Raw genomic sequence first — 19383 nt, forward strand, 5'->3', positions numbered from 1 at the left:
CGTACCTTTTTGACAGCGCACTGGAAGCCAGTCTGCTTGTCCTCCATCCTGTGCACCTCTCCGAAGGAGCCTCTGCCCAGGCGGGGCTGGTGTGTGGCCCAGTGCACTTCTTCTCGGTACTCATAATCCACTGGCTTGAGTTTCTGGGGTTGGCAGGAGAGAGAGGCCAGTTTTAGTGGCCAGGGCAGCAGAGGGCTACAGGGCTACAATGAGGAAGGCCCTCCAGCTAGTGACCTTGCCAGGCTGCTGAGCTGAGCCCTCACAACCAGGCAGCCCTGGGGCGAAGACAGGGATCTGGGCCGGGCAGCACCAGAGAGGGGGTAGAGGAATGAGGTGAAGGCGAAGGAGGGGTTCATGGGCTGCGGCCACTGATCCTTGTGATGAAAAACATCCCAGACTTGTGATGGTGAAACAGAAACAGAACTGCCAATCACCTTGACAACGAAAAAACAAAACTCAGGAGCTAGGTGGAAGGAAGGGAGGAACAGTGAAGAGGGGCCGGGGTCAAGGATGATGTTAAAAGTGGATGGAGGGGCCGGGCATGGTGGCTCACACCTGTAATCCCAGCACTTTGGGAGGCCAAGGTGGGTGGATCACTCAAGGTCAGGAGTTTGAGACCAGCCCGGTCAACATGGTGAAACCCTGTCTCTACCAAAAAATACAAAATTAGCCCAGCATGGTGGTGCATACCTGTAGTCCCAGCTACTCGGGAGGCTAAGGTGGGAGAATCACTTGAACCCGGAAGGGGGAGGTTGCAGTGAGCTGATACAGCGCCACTACACTCCAGCCTGGGCAACAGAGTAAGACTCTGTCTCAAAACAAAACAAAAAATTAAAAAATAAAAAAGTGGATGGAATAAGATGGTGCAGTGGCTCACACCTATAATCCCAGCACTTTTGGAGGCCAGTGTGTGAGGATTGCTTTAGCCCAGGAGTTTGAGACCAGCCTGGGCAACACAGCAAGACCTCATCTCTACTAAAAAAAGAAAATAGCTGGGCGTGGTGGTACATGCTTGTAGTCCCAGCTACTCGGGGAGCTGAGGAAGGAGGACTGCTTGAACTCAGGAGATGGAGGCTGTAGTGAGCTATGATTGTACCACTGTACTCTAGCCTGGGTGACAGAGTGAGACTCTGTCTCAAAAAACACTTTAAAAAAAAAAAAAAAGTGGATGGATGGAATAAAACCCAGAAATCAAAGTTTGATAAAATCATTTAAAGTTATACACTTATTTGGGAAGTGAACAAGAGGAAAAAGGGAAGGAGGTGGGTGGTGAAAACAGGTCCCATCCTCATCTTCCGTCTCTGGGGGCCATGATAACATCTCCAGTGGCTCCTGGCTGATTCTCCTTGTCCTCAGCAAGTGTATTATTCATGCAGTGCCCGCATTTAGCAAGCAGGAGGTGACCAACCAGAAGGACTCAGAACAGAAGATGCTAAAAAGGCTGTGAAAAGTGAGGTTGGCAGCGTAAGAGATGACACTTTTCATCCACAGTAAGCACTATCCTACTGTTTGATTTGTCACCACAGATAAGAGTGACTCTGATAAAGAGAGAAAAGCATCCCCCAGGTTGCTGGTGGAGGGACGTATACAGGTGCTGGGGGATTAGTTACCTCAGTGAGCAGGACGCCCTCACTGTCCTCAGTTTTGGGGCTGGGCTCCCGGGGTCTGGAGCCCCCTACTGCCCAGGTCTTGGCCAGGCTGGTCAGGCTGTGGGCCTGGCCTGAGCTCACGCTGCCTTGCAGAGCATGCACCAGGTATTCCTCCACAGAAAACTTCTCATGGGCACCACGAGACGGGCAGCTGGGCTCCAGGTGTGGGCCAGGCAGGGGCTTTGGACTGTCTACACAGGCCAGTTTGCTCAGGTGTGGGTGAGGCAAGGGTTGCTGGCTGTCTACACAGGCCAGTTTGCCCAGGAAGGACTCTAGGGGGTGAGGTTTCCAGGGCTGGAGAGGGTGGAATGGGAAGGGATGAGGCAGTCTGCTATAGGGGAAGGGGTGCGTGGGCAGGGGCAGGGGGCCTCCATCCTGGGGGTGGTGCAGTTTCCACACGTGGTTCAGACATTGCAAGGGGCTGATCAGTTTGTGGAGTTCCGATCGAGGCAGAGCTGGTCGCAGGCCCTCGCCAAGCTGCTTAAAACAGAGTTGACCAAGGCCTGGTTCCTTCAGAGGCTTGGTGAACTGTGGGGTGTTTCTCACATATGGGGTGCCGAGTGGAGACTCATCCTCCTGTTGGGAGAAACACAGCTGTCAGCACAGAGGGCCAGGCCCAAGGCACAGGCTCCAATTCCAAGGCCCCATGAACCTGCGGTCTGGGCAGTGGGTGGAGGGTCTCACCTGCACTGGGATGGTGCAGCTCTCCTGCTCAGGGGTCCTGGGGAGGGGTTTGGCCAAGGCCACTCCTGCATGAGCCAGGGACTTTGAGCTCTTCTTCTTCCGTTTCTTCCGGGCTTTGCTACGACGCTTTCCCTTCCAACACACACGGGCCATTTTGCCCTCGGTAGCATGGGCCACATTGTTGGGGATCTGATCAAGACTCTCAGACTGGCTGTCAAAAAAGGGACAGATTTGCATATTGAGCACGAGGAGGCAGGAAGATGCAATGGCCCAGACACTTGTATCTGGACTCCTGTAGATCCAAGGTCAAATCCCAGCTTGCCATTACTTGTGTGAATGCGGCCAAGTTTCTAAATCCCAAGGAACCTCAGTTTTCTCACTTATAAAATGGGTTTGGTATTTTCTGCCATGCAGGGTGGAAATGAGGTTTCAATAATTTAGTTCATTTAAAAAGCCCAGCTCAGTGTCTGGCCCCAAGGCAAGTTGCCAAGAAGCTGTGCTTGTTACCATGGTGATGGGGTACAGACACAGCATTTCTTGGGGAGAGTCGGGGGAGCAGACACGGTTTGCTCACTGCTCTCCAAGGTCAGCTGCCCTTGGAGAGTTCCCAGGAGGGGGCCAGGCTCATGGCAGGCCTCTCAGCTCTGACTGAGCACAGCTTGTTTCTGTTGCCTCCGGATGGAGGAACAGGTAAGGCTGGTCACCTCCACTCTCACGGTTCCTGGGGGTCCCTGGCTGCTGTTGAAGGTGATACCCTGGGCTGCTGCCTGGTACCGGGGAATCTGCCCTTCTCTGCTGGCCTCGGGGCTCATCACTGCCATGGCTCTAACTGGACTGGGGTCCCTGCCAAGTATGAAAGGACCTGGCAACAGATGGGTTGCTGCAACAGCTGTGGAGGAGATCATGGCCTCAGCCACCCTCCCTTGGCCTCATCTTCTGTCCCCACAGAGGAGGCAGACTCATGGCAGTCCTGGGGACCACTGGAAGCCTACAGGCTTCTCTTGGACAGCTGAAAGTATGTCTATCAAAGGCTCCTACTCTGGGCCAAAAGGCACCCAGGACAGCAGAAGGAATCCCACCAAATTCTAAGCCTTTCTTGGTTCCAAGGCAGCTGCCCTCCCCACAATCTTATCACTAGCAGGTTCCAAACTCCAGTGATACAAAAACCTGCCTGGTGATAGGGGAGGGAGCTTGAACTCTTGTTTTTTATTTTTCCCAGACAGAATCTCACTCTGTCACCAGGCTGGAGTGCAGTGGTGTGATCTTGGCTCACTGCAACCTCCAACTCCTGGATTCAAGCGATTCTCCTCCCTCAGCCTCCCGAGTAGCTCAGATTACAGGCATGCACTACCATGCCCAGCTAATTTTTGTATTTGTAGTAGAGACGGAGTTTCACCATGTTGGTCAGGATGGTCTCGATCTCCTGACCTCGTGATCCACCCGCCTCAGCCTCCCAAAGTGCTGGGATTACAGGCGAGAGCCACTGCGCCCAGTGCTTGAACTCTTGTTTCAAAAAATCATCTGTGGGGGAATGCAGAGCCTGGGAACAGACTGAGCCCCACCCTGGCTTCCTTTCTACCAGGCCACCAAGTCTATCTGTCCCCTCCTTTTCTACCGCCTGCATCCCTACTTGGTGCATCTCCCAGGAGAAAAGGCACCGGCAGGTTTCTCACATAGAGGACAGTAGAAGGCCCCCTGACCAACCCGAACTGCGCTCACAGTCACGCAAGAGTGGGAAGCAGCTTCTGTTCCCGGTACCCTCCCTGTTGATGGGAAACGAGGAGGTGCATTAAGGACTCTGAGGAGAATAAAAATAAAACGTCAAGTTGATGTGGCCCAGAAGCAGTCAGCCACAAGCTGTGAAAAGCCTTTGAAAAGCTTATTTGGCTGAGAGAGCGGCTCAGCCAGGAAAGCCTGGGCGAGTTCCAGGAGCTGAACCACAGGTGCTGAGGGAGGGAGCCCGGGGTCAGCAGGAGCGGCCCAGGCAAGCGCTGAGGACGAGGACGCTGGGTCCAGTCCCCGCCTTCCCACTCAGGTTTGTCTCCGCTGCTTACCTGTACTGTTTGGAACCAGCGATGAAAATGCGTTCTGAAAAGGTGGGGCTGAACTCCTGGCTATTCTCACCTAAAGCAAAAGGAGTTAGATTAGCAGAGTGGAGAAAAAATACGAATTCAGCACTTAGGGGAGAGACATTTTACAGAGACCCCCTCTGGCGCCTCTCCTTCCCCTCCTTTCCAGACAACCCCTGTCTGGCAGTCACCTCCCCACCAATGCCTCCTTCCCGCACTGTCTCCCCAGCTTCTCAGCTTATGGTCAAGAGCAGACCATGGCCTCAGCCACCTGCTCTGAAATAGCCATGCCTATAATATGGGGATCATAGGGTGCCTGCCTCACATCCTGTGAAGCTGAAGTGAGATGATCTCCAGAAAACGGTCAACACAGTGCCTGGCTCATAGGAAAAACAGCTCAGTAAATACCAGCTATTAGGTATTTATATACGTATGTACATATAAGTGTGGATATATGTGTGTGTATTTTTTTTTTTAATTATGTCACTCACTGCATTTTAGTTTTTATTCTCTCATGTCTCCTCAAAAACCAACCAGGAGGAAGTGGGGGACGAGGGCAGGATGTGTGCGTGTGGAGAAATGCCAGCACGGCTGTCTAGCTCTCCAGGTTCCACTCCAAGAAGCCTCCCGGGTTGAGGGAAGGTGTTGGAGAGACAGGACTCCTGGCCCTACCCAGGCCTTGTGGGAGTTTCTGTCTCTAAGGGAAGCCACCATTACTAGTCATCATAAGGTATCATAAGTAGAAGCAGAAAGGACCAGACCAGGCCTCACCCTGCCATGGCCTGCCCCCCAGGACTGGCCCAGCAGGCTCAAGAGCACGGTGCTCATTCCTGGGGGTGGGGCCATCTCTAGGTGGAAGATGGTGAAGGCCCTACAGGCCCCAGTGGGGCTTTCCAGGAGACCTGGCCTTTCCTGTCTGGAGCCTTTCCAGATACTCGGGCTGCTCAAGGTCACAGCATAAGGTTGATGGCCTGCTTGATGATTCTGCAGAGTCCCGAGCGCTGTCTGTTACCTCTCTTCCCCTGCTCCAGTCATGATGGACACAGCCTCCCCTTGCCACATTCACCATCTGTGCACTTTTACAACCCCACCTTCCATGATTCTTGGCATAGACCTCTGGTTGTGTCTCGTGAGAATCTTATCTAGTAGTGGCACGGACCTCTCTCCTCCATAGGGAACCCCTGGGCCCAGCTACCCACCTGCAGGCCCACCCACCTGCCCCGTGCCCACAACAACCCCAGGCCCCTACACTCAGCCTGGGCGATGATAGAGATGGCAGCTGGCCCTGCCTCAGAGCCTTCCTTGGCTGTGCCCTTGGTAATCACGTCATTCAGGATCTCCCACTTTCCGCAGAACACAGGGCTCTTCTCCACGGCCTCAAGCTTGTAGACGGAGCTCTGTTTCTTCCCCAGTGGCGGCGTCTTCTCCTTGGCTTTGGGGAGTTCCTTCTGCTGCCCCACTGCTGAGCCAGGGGCGCCTGGGCAGGCCATTTCCATCACTGCCATCTCCCAGGCTTGTGCTCACCCTGAGAGAGACCAAACACAGAGTAGGTCACTTAGAATCCCGGACCTGGGAGAATACAGGTCAGCCTTGGGTCGGGGAGAAAGGCAGGGGCAAAGGGTCTCTGCCTCTTTATGTGTGCCTCTGCCACCCACACTCATCCTCCAAACATCCTCAGTGGTAACAGAGTCAACCTCTCAACATCTACACATGTTCCACATGGCACAGGCCCCCGGTCCTTCCAGCACCACAACATAAACAGCTTCTTCCACTGTGTCCAGCAAGGATGCCAGCCAGCTCCCTCTAGGACAGCTGTGGCACAAATGTCTGGGTCGGCTCTTTCTTGCCTTTATGGTGGCTGAATCTTTTTCTGTTGTTTGTTTTATGGCAAACTTTGCTTCCCCAGGACAGGGTGGTGAATCCCAAACTCCAAAACCATGGCCTCACCGACCCCCACATAAGCCTTTGGAGAGGACCCGTTGACATACACCATCCACAGCGACTTTCTCCAAGTGGAGAGAAGCAAGATTCTATTCTGTTCCCTAGTAGGAGGTAGAGTGTGTGTGTGTGTGTGTGTGTGTGTGTGTGTGTCCTACAAAGTCTAAAACTCAGCATGCAAATGGTGCTCAGCACGTGGTTCCTTGCCCAATGCGTCTGTTTGTGGCTGTCCAGAAGGAACTAACATGCTTCCTCCTCTAAAGTCCAGACTCATTGGCTGAAAACTTCTAGGTATCACTTTTCGTTCAGGCAACATCAGGAGTAGAATTTATACTAAAGGCCCTAACACCAACCTATACCTCTAGAAATAAAGAATAAAGCACAAGAATTCACGTCTCTCTGGGTTCTGTCTTGCCCAGCCCTAGGAAGCTGCAAAGAAGAGCAAACCAGAGTTGCCAACAACCTGTGCAAACAGCCTGCAGACTGGAATTGGCAAAAAGGAGAAGAGCACTGATTTGAGACTGTTACCATTTGGAAACCTTTTTAAAGACTGGGAGTTTTTAAAGGGCAGGACCCTTCTCAGGCATGACTTGCCTTAGAAACAGCCTGAGAAGGTCCCAAATGCAGAGAGATTTTTAATAACTGCTCTCTGATGGTAGGTTTGTCTTAAAGCTGCTACTAACAGAAATCATCTTCCTTGCGGTAACTCTGTGAACCCTGGATCACGACTCTGCTTCTGGGGCAGACAGGCACACCACCTGAAGCTGAGCTCTAAGGCCTCTGGCCTTTTGCCCTGTGATGCCTGAGGACTGAATGAGATGGTGGGAAACTGAGGTACTAAGTTGAAGCCTTTCTCCTTCTGAATCTGCCTCACTGGTCTTCCCACCTCGATGGCTCTGAAAGGTTCTGCCAGCTTGGCTGGGGTGTGTGGTGGGGTTTGTTGTTCACCATTGATTAGTCCCTTGCATCTCTGTCTTCAAGAGTCTCCTAGCTCTGAACTCGGAGCAGCTCCAGCTTCCGCAAGGATGCCTGGATTTGGTTCCAAACACCAGATGCTGAGGAGGCCGAACGGGTGGCCTCACTGTTACCTGAGGATCTTAAGAAGTCTGAGGGGGCTGGGCACGGTGGCCCATGCCTAAAATCCCAGCACTTTGGGAGAATGAGGCAGGAGGATTACTGGAGCCCAGGAGTTCAAGATCAGCCTGGGCAACATGGTGGAACCCCGTCTCTACAAAAAATACAAAAAATCACCTGGGGTGGTGGCATGTGCTGTAGTCCCAGCAACTCTAGAGGCTGCAGTGGGAGGAATGCTTGAACCCAGGAGGTTGAGGCTGCAGTGAGTTGAGATTGCACCATTGCATTCTCCAGCCTGAGTGACAGAACAAGACCCTGTCTCTAAAAGAAAAAAAAAAAAAAGTCTAAAGGGTGTTCTGAATCCAATTAGGTAAAAGCCCTTCAAGGCTGGCTATACCTCTTGTAACGGTACTTTCATCCCACCTCACATCTCCCCACCCCACTCGACCTCCAGAAAAGAAACTGACCTAAGCCCAGAGCCGATCCCACCTTTCTCAGCCTCTTTACCAGGGGAAACGAGATCTTAAGAACAGACCAAAAAGTCTCCAAACCTAACAGCAGTAGGGAGTGCCCACTGGGAGCTCGATGTGACCTTGACCTCCTCATTTCTATCTGAAGAAGCTGAGGCCTAATTCAGTGGAGACTTGCCCAAGGTCACCCAACCCACGTGTGACAGGGCATGGTCAGGACCCAGACCCTAGGTTCTTTAGGCTATGATGCCCACTCCCCAAGCTCCCGGGTTACAGGCGAATGCAGAAGGGGACACGAAGGTCCTCCCTGGTCAAGAAGCCCTGGGGCTTCCTGCTGGAGTGAAGAGACTCCTGAGGGCAGAGGTGGGGCCCTGCACACAGTGCCTCCCCAGTGTATAGCACGGGGGCCACAGACCAGGCAACTGACGCTGGCTGAATGAGGGACTCAAAGGACAAAGATTGCTTTTCCATAACCTTTGGAGACACGATGATCCTGAATGCTGAGGAGGAAGAGAGAGTCCTGCCTGATGAATGAGAAAAATGAGGCCAGGTGGTATAGCTGCTGCTCTGAGGGTACGTGGCTATTAGAGATCTGGCTGTGTGGGGGCTCTGATAGCCTGTCCCTGCCCGGCATGGCCCAACGGAGGCTTCTGGATAGGTCATCCTGAGCTAGAACTCCTCCAGAGAGGGTGCAGGGCATCCCGAGTCCCAGAGTTGTCCTTTCATATCGGTGCTGGGTAGGCAGCTGTCCAGGGCCCTAGTCGCCCCTCTGTGGGCACACCAGGCTCCCCTCTCCCCAGAGAAGTGGAAGCTGAGGCTGAAGCAGCCATGCTCAGAGCCTCCTCTGCAGTTCCCTGATGACTCATCCAACAGCCTGGCAGGCAGACAGTAACAAGGAGGCTGTTGAGAAGCTGACCCAGCAGATGGCAGCTGAACTTGTGAAGGGCATGGGGAAAACAGGCTGACCCTCACCTCCCAGGGGCACAAATCACGGCCTGGGAGCTGTAAAGCTCCTCCTGTGGCTGGCTTTTCTGTGCCACATCACCATGACTCAGACCCTCACTGACAGCCTCCAAGTTCAAGAGGCTATTCTTGGGACACTCTGGCCTGACAGTGGCTCTCCCCAAACACCTCCCACACAGACACACATGCACACATACACATGCACACACAGACACATACACATACATATGCACTTGCTCCCTCTCTCCTTCCCTAATTCTATCTGTGCTCTCGTCTACAAAAATCATGGTTCTGTATTAAGCCCAGGACTACTGGCTAGGGGGCCTTCCCAGCCCTGGACTTTGGCCTCTGGCTGTCACCCCAGCTCATGGCCCTGCTGCTATGCCCCTTCTCCCTCCTGCAGTGTGTGGGGAAGACAAAGTGGGAGCCAGTTATGTCTCTGCCTTTGAAGGCAAGTCCAACTCCTGATCCATTCCTCAGACTAGACACTCTCCCCAGCTTCATTCAGGCCCAAAATGTATTGGGTCCTCTGCTCTCTGCATAAGAGTTGAGGACACGAGTAGTGGCAACAGTCAAACCCACATAGCTCACCCATAAGCCCATGAAATCAGAAGAGGAAAAGAAAGGAGCAGAATTCACTCCATATTCTTTGAGGCCTGATGCATAGACACTGTTGGTTCTTTCTTCTGTGATGCCTCAGTGACCTCCTGGCGAAGCCTGGGGGATAGGAATGATCTAGATGGTACCAGATCAACCCCTGGGCATAGGTGTATGAGGAGTTCTTAATCTGGGTTCAAGGATGGATTCAGGGAGGAAAATATAATTTGCATTTTTCCAGGGAAGACTTCATCCACAGCTTTCGACAGATTCTCCAAGGATCTGCCATTCCTCAGAAGGTTGCTCTAGTCTCCCGAGAAGATCAGGGCCAGGCTAAATGCCTGATTCTGGCTCTATTCTTCCACTCCAAGGAAGAGCTCTCCAATGCAGCAGTTTCCAATCTGACCACAGATTAGAATAACCAGATAAGTTATTTAAATGCATTCCTCCTAGGCCTGCTGAACCAGAGTCACTGGGCATTAGGCCCAGAATCTGTACTTCTGACAAGTTCTCTGGATGATTCTGATGCCAAAGGACCAGGGACTGCCACCTGACCCCTGTTCTGTACTCAAGGCGACACTGTCCAAAGTGGTAGCCACTAGCACCATGTGGCTATTTACATTTAATTAAAATGAGGTAAAATTTTAAAATCAGTTCCTCTGTTACACTAGCTACCATACTCAACAGTACAGACACAGAACATGTCCATCATTGCAGCAAGTTCTATTGGATAGTGCTGTTCTGAAGTGATGAGAGCAGTGTTTTCTCTGACAGCAAAATTTCTGTTCCTAGGATTCTAGGGCAGGAATGAGGTTTACAGTAAACAAATTTTTGATTCACTGGAAGGTACAAAAGCAATGTTTTAAATGTGAATCTTCAAAGATGATAACCTTTTAAAGAATATATCATATTTCAGTTCCCTGTTTTAGCAAGTACAGCATAGTAAAAATGTCAGACTGGGAACCAGAAGTTAGGGGTTCTAGCCTTAACGATTTTTTTTTTTTTTTTAAGATCAGTGGGACCATTTTTGTCAAATGAAATCATACCTCAACTCCCAATAACTAAAAGAACCAGATGCATGGAACTGGCATGTAACTCACATTTGAAACTGCTGCCCTGGCTGAAGGAGCTCCACATGCTCAGTGTCCCTTCATCCACCGAGGACCTCTACAAAATCCTAGTTCTCCAAGAAAAGAGTTTGGAAACCAGTGGCCTAGGAAATCTTTTGAGGTTCCTTTTAGTTCTGAGAATGTAGCCCATCTGTCAGGATTCTCTGAGGGCCAGACAACTCCAATTCAGAACACTAACTGTCGCTATTTACAAATCACCTACCGTCATCTCATTTTCAGACATGAAGATATGGCTTAGGGAAGTTTAGTAGCACACTAAAAATTACGCAGTTGCAGGTTGCAGAGGTGGGGTTGAACCCAGACTGCTGCCTCCTAAGCCGACATCTAAACCTTGAGCTAGCCACTTAACTTCTCTGAGTTTCTTCTCTTAGCTTCTTCAGAGCTGTTTCCAGGACCGAATGAAGAAGAGTACATGAAATGCCGATCGGGTTGCCTGGCCAACAGAAGGGGCTAAATGAATGTTCATTCCCTTGTCTGTCACCAGGCTACTAAAAGCCATCACTGAGACGATGGGACTTCTCTGTTTCAGCACCATATAGCCAAGGTATCTTGAGCCTTACCTAGTTCATGCAACACTTGGAGACTTGATTCTCCACATACGAAAGGGAAATAAACATCTGTCTTACAGAGCCATCTTGAAATTGTCCACAAGGGGCCAAGGCAAATCCCTCTTATGACTATTTCACCTGGAAGTAAAACTTGTCCTTCTCTGAATGCCCAAAGGGGATAAATAGCAGAAGTAGAATGACTCAACTTCCTTAATAAGATATTGGTTGAAAACCAATCTTCTCCCGACTTCCTCTTTTAAGCCTCCAGCTTGCCTGGCCACCAGGCCACAATAGGCAAACCTCTGCCTATCAAAGTGAGGGGCTGGGCTGGGCGCAGTGGCTCACACCTGTAATCTCAGTACTTTGGGAGGCCAAGGCAGGAGGATCACTTGAGGCCAGGAGTTTGACACTAGCCTGGGCAACGTAGTGAGACTTCATCTCTACAGAAAATTTAAAAATTAGCCAGGCGTGGTGGCACATGCCTGTAGTCCTAGCTACTTGGGAGCCTGAAGCAGGAGGACTGCTTGAGCCCGGGAGGTTGAGGCTGCAGTGAGCCATGATTGCACCACTGCACTCCAGTCTGGGCAATGGAGCAAGACCCTGTCTCAAAAGAAAAAAAAAAAGAGAGAGAGAAAGGGAAAAAAAAACACAAAAAAAGAGGGAACCAAGGGCAAGTATCAGGCAGAGCAAGCTGGCCTGGTAAAACAGCCATCTGGCGAGGCAGACCCAGAAGTCCCCATACATGCTCACCCTGACTCCCCTTTCTGCCTTTCCTGCAGCCCTTCCCCCAGTTTATTCCAGACTGATCCCTTCACTTGCCTGAGCAGGGCAGCACTGGGCAAGCCTGATTCCCTTCTTCTGCCTACCCTGTTCCTCCCATAAGGAGTGGCTGCTTGTCTTCCTCCCTTATCAATGTCTGCCCAGATCTCACCTATCCTTTAAGGCCTATCTACTCAATGAAGCCTTTTATGGTAAGCTTCTGCATCCACTCCATAAATATTCAATGAGTGTCTCCCAAGTGCCAGGGAATGGAATAGCCACCACCGTCCATAAATGTTTTCTGTGTACGGGGCATGGTGCCAGGAACTGCCTTGTTGATGCATTCCACACTAACCCTGCAATATTATCTCTAATTTTACAGATGAAGAAATTAAAGCTTAGAGAGGTACATTACCTACAGGAATAAATGAGGCTCAATTTATACGGTTAGAGCATCCAACATGGAGTTAGGGCTCAAGCCAGGACACTCTTGGCCCATTCTCTTGGGACCCAAGGATCTCCAGTTCCTTCCTAGAATATCTGGTTGGCAGAGGCATGTAGAACATCCAGGAACTGAGCAGTATTACTACCCATGTGGATATTACTACCCCTAGCATCTGCCCATCTACTGTTGGTAATAATTTCTTAGCCCATATAGACAGGAAGCAGAAGAAGATCCCTTACTGATGAGGGGTCTCATCAGTCAGGGCTGAATCAGCCATCAATTTGTCAGACTTTTAGTTCAGTTACACCACTAAATCCTCCTGGGGTGTTATGACTTAACTTGGTGGTTTTAACAAGTCATTTCATTTTCTTGAAACAATCAAACAAGTCCACATCTAATACACATATACACAAACAGGAGTTCTAATACACATATACACAAACAGGAGTTCTAATACACATATACACAAACAGGAGTTCTAATACACATATACACAAACAGGAGTTCTAGGTAAGGTGGCGCTGCCTTCACTGACAGAACCACTGAAGGATGTGCTTTGCAAAGAAAAAAAGTAAACCAGAAAAAAGGAACAATGGTAGGCACAGGAACTCAAACAATATGTTGGTCAATGTAATTAATAGTTGAATATGAAAAATTGGTTTAAATCTTTTTTTGTTTGTTTGAGACGGAGTCTGGCTCTGTCACCCAGTCTGGAGTGCAGTGGTGGAATCTCAGCTCACTGCAAGCTCCGCCTCCCGGGTTCGCACCATTCTCCTGCCTCAGCCTCCCAAGTAGCTGGGACTACAGGTGCCTGCCACCACGCCCGGCTAATTTTTTGTATTTTTAGTAGAGACGGGGTTTCCCTGAGTTAGCCAGGATGGTCTCAATCCCCTGACCTCGTGATCTGCCCGCCTTGGCCTCCCAAAGTGCTGGGATTACAGGTGTGAGCCACCACGCCCAGCGTTTTTTTTTTTTTTTTTGAGACGGAGTCTCGCTCTGTCGCCCAGGCTAGAGTGCAGTGGCGCAATCTTGGCTCACTGCAACCTCAGCCTTCCGATTCAAGTGATTCTCCTGCCTCAGCCTCCTGAGTAGCTGGGATTACAGGCATGTGCCACCACCCTTGGCTAATTTTTGTATTTTTAGTAGAGATGGGATTTCCCCATGTTGGCCAGGCTGGTTTCGAACTCCTGACCTCAGGTGATCTGCCTGCCTCAGTCTCCCAAAGTGCTGGGATTATAGGCATAAGCCACCATGTCTGACCAGTTTAAATCATTATAAAACATGAACATCTAGACACCAATAATAAGGAAGATGTGTGAAATGGGTTGTTCGATGGGTAAAAAGTAATATGATCTTTGCCTTTTTGGGGACTTTATGTACAAAAACGTTTAAATGTTACTAGAAAAATTAGTTAGTATGTATGTTGATTTGAGTAATGACTAAAATAATAGAAATACAATTCAGACCAGAAGAGTAAAGAAGGAAAAATAGAAAATGCTGTCAACTTGATACAAGGCAAGGAAAGGAGGAAAAAAGAAGCAAAAAGGACAATAAATATAAAAAAAACACAAGATGGCAGAATTAAGGCAAAATATTAGCATGTCATTAAACCACGGTACATGTGAGTAGATTACAAAACAGCAAACCAGATAGGATTTTAAAAGATCCAGCTAGATGCTGATGAAAAGAAACGTAACAAAATTATCCAGAAAAGGTGGAAGTAAAGACATAGAAAGAGATGTGCCAGGCCAATATTAACCAAAAGAAGTAATATTCATATCAGACAAAATACTTAAGACAAAAAGATATAATCACTTATAGGCACCCAACAAAGAGCCTCCAAATCCAATGACTGGAGGCAGCCTGAGGCTTTATGTTGAGTAAAGTCTTCGCCCCAGAGTGTCCTGTCTAGCTGCAGAGCAAGGATCTTATGCGTGGCAGTTCCTGGGCATGTACTGGGTCTGCTGGGTGTGGGGCCCTGTGCCGAGTGCTGGCAGTACAGTGAGGAAGAAGACACTGTCCTTTGAGGGTCTTACAGCCTACTGGGGGAAACAGACAAGAAGTCAGAAGAGTTCAGTACAATACAGGGATGCAAGGACAGAGACAGACACACAGCAGATGCGTGGGGAACACAGGGGGACACCTAGTCCATCCCAGGACGTGATGCCTGGGCTGAGTCTAAAGCAGTGAGCAAGACCTGCCCAAGAAAAAGGAGAGGGTATTCTGGGTAGAGGGGATGGCAAAAGGTAAGACACAGGGGTAAGTCAATGCAGCAATCACCAGCAGCTTGAAGTTGTCGGTGAGTAAAGTGTAAGTCAGGCAGTCCCAGGAGAGGAGGCTGCAGATGAAGTTCAGGTATCAGACCATGGACACACGCTTGATCCTCATACACCCCCAGGGTTTAAATTCTCAGATGAGTGAGGTGGGTACAATTCCACATTCCTCCCAGACTCTTGGGGGTCAAGTTCCAGATGGCAGAAGCCGCAGAGTAGGGGCAGATGGTGGATGCTGGGCATTAAATGAATGAGCCACTGGCCAGGCACAGTGGCTCATTCCTGTAATCCCAGCATTTTGGGACGCTGAGGCAAGAGGATCACTTGAGCCTGGGAGTTTGAGATCAGCTTGTACAACATAACAAGACTGTGTCTTTATGAAAAAAAAAGAAAAGAAAAGAAAATCCTGCCATTGGTACAGAACCCCCACCCTGGCCTGGGCCAACAATCTGACAAGTGACAGGCTTCTGAAAGGCTTGCTTCACTCTCTCCCTCAGGCGGAGAGGGAGAGTGGCCATGTGATCCCTGGGATGTAGAAACAGATGTCTGAAGGAGGAAGGGGCCTTACTGGGGCCTGCACTCAGGCACTGTGAGTGAAACGCAGCCAGAGGAACCTCAAAACTGGACTCATTGGCCGGCTTGAAGCCTTATTCCCAGGAGAGCAATTTCTGCATAAGCATTTCCCATTAAGAAGGATATGAAATGTGAAGGTACATTAATCATTAAAATCTTACAGATCAATTATTAAAAAGAAACAAATCAGACATGCCCTCAAAAAGTCAGTCTCGGCCAGGCATGGTGGCTCACGCCTGTAATCCCAGCACTTTCGGAGGCCGAGGCAGGTGGATCAGTTGAAGTTGGGAGTTCAAGACTAGCCTGGCCAACATAGTGAAACCCCGTCTCTATTAAAATACAAAATTAGCCGGGTGTGGTGGCACATGCCTGTAATCCCAGCTACTCAGGAGGCTGAGATGAGAGAATTGCTTGAACCTGGAGGAAGAGGTTGCAGTGAGGCAAGATCACAACATTGCACTGCAGCCTGGGCAACAGAGCGAGACTCTGTCTCAAGAAAACAAAAACCAAAACTCAGTCTTGCTGCCAATCCCACAGGTCAAACTGCAGGGTAAATACAATTTATGGGGTGTCCTCCAATTCCCACCACATGCCTGATGATGGCTAGCCAGCCCTAGCCGTGTAGAAACTACTGTCTATAAGGCCCCTTCAGATGTTTAGGGCAATTCCCTCACATCTATTCTGTTGGCATTGGTCTTACCCACTTCCAGCTTCTCTCTGACCTCCCACCCTGGTGCTGAGCTAATCCTGAAACATCATGTACTTAAGACAACCTCAAGCTCAAAGACATCTGCTGGCTCTGCACTGCTATGGGCTCAGTCTCAACTCTGTGGCCCATTATCTTTCTGGCCACTGTTTCCCCAAACATAGGGTTTGGCTTTGGCCAGTCTGATCTCTCCACAACCCCTCGGCTACTCAACTCTCCAGGTCCCACCTGTGCCATGCTATTGTGTGGGCCACCCCATACATCCTGCTTGTCCTTCAAAGGCAAGGTTCAGCCTCCACCCAGGAAGCCCCTCCCATCAGCTCCACTGCACAACGGCCTCCTTTTCTGCCTGCCCACAGCACCTTGTCTCCTCTCTCCTCACCCTCCTCCTAGTCCTCACACCCCCACTCCCTTTTACTCATTCAATGAAATAATGTAGATGAAGGAACTCTGGGAACAATCAAGCATCACACCAAGTGAAGATACCCACTCTTTGTGTGCTCAACTCACAGAATTGCAATCTAGGTAGGGAACAAATAAAAAAAAACAAAACAGAAAAAAGCATAATCAAAGATGTTCGGGGCTGAGCGTGGTGGCTCATGCCCATGATACCAGCACTTTGGGAGGCCAAGGCAGGAGGATTGCGTGGGTCCAGGAGTTTGAGACCAGCCTGGGCAATATAGTGAGACCCTATCTTTACAAAAAAATACAAAACTTAGCTAAGCATGGTCGCATGTGCCTGTAGTCCTAGCTACTTAGGAGGCTGAGGTGGCAGGATTGCTTTAGTCTAGGAGTTCAAGCTTGCAGTGAGCCATGATCACTCCACTGCACTCCAACCTGGACAACAGAGTGAGAGCCTGTCTCAAAAAAAAAAAAAAAAGCCAGGTGCTGTCGCTCATGCCTGTAATCCCAGCACTTTGGGAGGCCGAGGTAGATGGATCACCTGAGGTCAGGAGTTTGAGACCAGCCTGACCAACATGGAGAAACCCCGTCTCTACTAAAAATACAAAATTAGTCGGGCATGGTGGCACATGCCTGTAATCCCGGCTACTAAGGAGACTGAGGCAGGAGAATCACTTGAACACGGGAGGCAGAGGTTGCAGTGAGCTGAGATTGCGCCATTGCATTCCAGCCTGGGCAACGAGAGCAAAACTCCATCAAAAAAAAAAAAAAAAAAAAAAAAAAGTCACAGTATTTCTGTAACAGTAAAAAACTAGAACAAAAAAGTCTAATTACAGGGGAAGGATAATTATTAAATAAATCATGGAACATCCATTAAAAATGTTTATAAATCATTTTAACAATATGGAAAATGGGATATTATATTAGTAAAAGAGGATAAAGAAGTATATCTAAAATATGACCCTATATACATGTGTCCGCATATTATAATGACATTTATAAAAATGCAGATACCTAGAACATATAGCAATGGTTCTCTTTTGGTGGTGGGCTTATGGATGATTTAATATTTCTTTTATACTTTTCTAATTTTTTCACTTTTCAGTGAGCATGTATTAGTTTTCTCAGTTCTTTTTTTTTTTTTTGAGATGCAGTCTCACTCTGTCACCCTGGTTGGAGTGCAGTGACAAGATCTCAGCTCACTGTAACCTCCGCCTCCCAGGCTTAAGTGATCCTCCCATTTCAGTCTCCCGCGTAGCTGGGACAGGTGCGTGCCACCACGCTTGGCTAATTTTTTGTATTTTTGGTAGAGACAGGGTTTCGCCATGGTGCCCAGGCTGGTCTTGAACTCTTGAGCTCATGAGATTCACCTGCTTCAGCCTCCCAAAGTGCTGGGATTACAGGCATGAGCCACTGTGCCCAACCTTAGTTCTCAGTTTTAACAGATAATGTTTCTAAACGGTAAAACAAAAACAAAAACAAAAAACAGACGAGGTGCCAATGAAAAGCATGAGTCCTTCCCTCCCTTCCTCCATTCCTCTAAGGGGATCCCCAATAACAGTTTCTTGTATCTCCCTCTACTGATTTTTTCTGTAGGTATTACTTTTCTTTTCTTTTTTTTTTTTTGAGACGGAGTCTCGCTCTGTCACCCAGGCTGGAGTGCAGTGGCCGAATCTCAGGTCATTGCAAGCTCCGCCTCCCGGGTTCACGCCATTCTGCTGCCTCAGCCTCCCGAGTAGCTGGGACTACAGGCGCCCGCCACCTCTCCCGGCTAGTTTTTTGTATTTTTTTAGTAGAGACAGGGTTTCACCGGGTTAGCCAGGATGGTCTCGATCTCCTGACCTCGTGATCCGCCCGTCTCAGCCTCCCAAAGTGCTGGGATTACAGGCTTGAGCTACCGCGCCCGGCCACTTTTCTTTATTTTTATTATTGTTATTATTTTTATGAGATGGAGTCTCACTCTGTCGCCCAGGCTGGAGTGCAATGGTGCGATCTTGGCTTACTGCAACTTCTGCCTCTTAGGTTCAAGAGATTCTCCTGCCTCAGCCTCCTGAGCAGCTGGGATTACAGGCGCCCGCCACCATACCCGGCTAACTTTTGTATTTTTGGTAGAGACGGTGTTTTACCATGTTGGCCAGGCTGGTCTCGAACTCCTGACCTCAAGTGATCTGCCTACCTTGGCCTCCCAAAGTACTGCGATTACAGGCATGAGCCACCATGCCTGGCCAAATATTACTTTTTATCATGAAAACAATAAAAAAGAATCTCTTGGCATGGGATGAGAATTTAGGAGGCATTAGATCCACACTTGAGATTGGGGCTTTATAAATACGTGATGAGCAGGTTTCTCCTACCCTTTGCATGCACATGCACACACACGCAAGCACACACCCATGTGCAGGCAGGAAGCTTCACCAGAATGTCTGTGGCTCTTCTGTTCTGCTCACTGAGTTTTGGCAGCTGGGCCGCTAAAACAGAAGGCTGGAGACGGTAAGCTTGTCCTTCCTGGTTTTGGTTTTCATTTCATTCCCTCCCTTGTTCTCTGATGGGGACTGAGAGTTTTTTTTTTATCAGTTGTGACTCAAGAAGTAGGAAGGTGCTCAGAAGATGGGGACTGTTTCCTGCTTTGACTTATCCAGTGGCAAATGCATGCGTGGTTACAGGCCTGTGCGAGTGCTGGATGGACCAGGTGCCCCGGGCACAAGTGGCCCCATAGAGTGAAAAACAGCAGAAGTGGACCAGGGAGAGAAAAATCAGGCCTTCCTGCACTGCTTGGGCAAAGGGGTGGGAATTGCAGGGTTAGTCCTAGTATGGGAAACCCAAAGGAGGCCAGTTTTCCTAGCTAGCCTCTCCTACCTTCCTTATATATGATCTTTCACCTTGCTTACAATTTTTTTTTCAGGCCAGGTGCAATGGCTCATACCTGTAATCCCATCACTTTGGGAGGCCGAGGTGGGTGGATCACTTGAGGTCAGGAGTTCAAGACCAGCCTGGCCAACATGGGGAAATCTCATCTTTACTAAAAATACAAAAATTAGCTGGGTGTGGCGGTGGGCACCTGTAATCCCAGCTACTTTGGAGGCTGAGGCAGGAGAATCACTTG

The 19383-nt window shown here is 49.5% G+C and overlaps 1 protein-coding gene across 2 annotated transcripts in view; it reads right to left on the reverse strand.

The window, feature by feature from the left end:
• Positions 1 to 19383, reverse strand: part of MAP3K14 (mitogen-activated protein kinase kinase kinase 14) — a 53905-nt gene that overhangs the window by 21086 nt on the left and 13436 nt on the right. For both annotated transcript variants that reach the window (XM_017876141.1, XM_017876142.1), the window contains 5 exons: positions 5652 to 5927; positions 4388 to 4457; positions 2334 to 2544; positions 1611 to 2225; positions 6 to 143 (listed from right to left, as the gene is read on the reverse strand). In XM_017876141.1, coding sequence (XP_017731630.1) covers positions 6 to 143; positions 1611 to 2225; positions 2334 to 2544; positions 4388 to 4457; positions 5652 to 5907 — 1290 coding nt within the window. In that variant the 5' untranslated portion in view covers positions 5908 to 5927. The remainder of the gene's footprint in view (positions 1 to 5; positions 144 to 1610; positions 2226 to 2333; positions 2545 to 4387; positions 4458 to 5651; positions 5928 to 19383) is intronic.

This window comes from Rhinopithecus bieti, unplaced genomic scaffold (genome assembly GCF_001698545.2).
Source record: "Rhinopithecus bieti isolate Rb0 unplaced genomic scaffold, ASM169854v2 scaffold_10088, whole genome shotgun sequence".
In the NCBI taxonomy this organism is placed as follows: domain Eukaryota; kingdom Metazoa; phylum Chordata; class Mammalia; order Primates; family Cercopithecidae; genus Rhinopithecus; species Rhinopithecus bieti.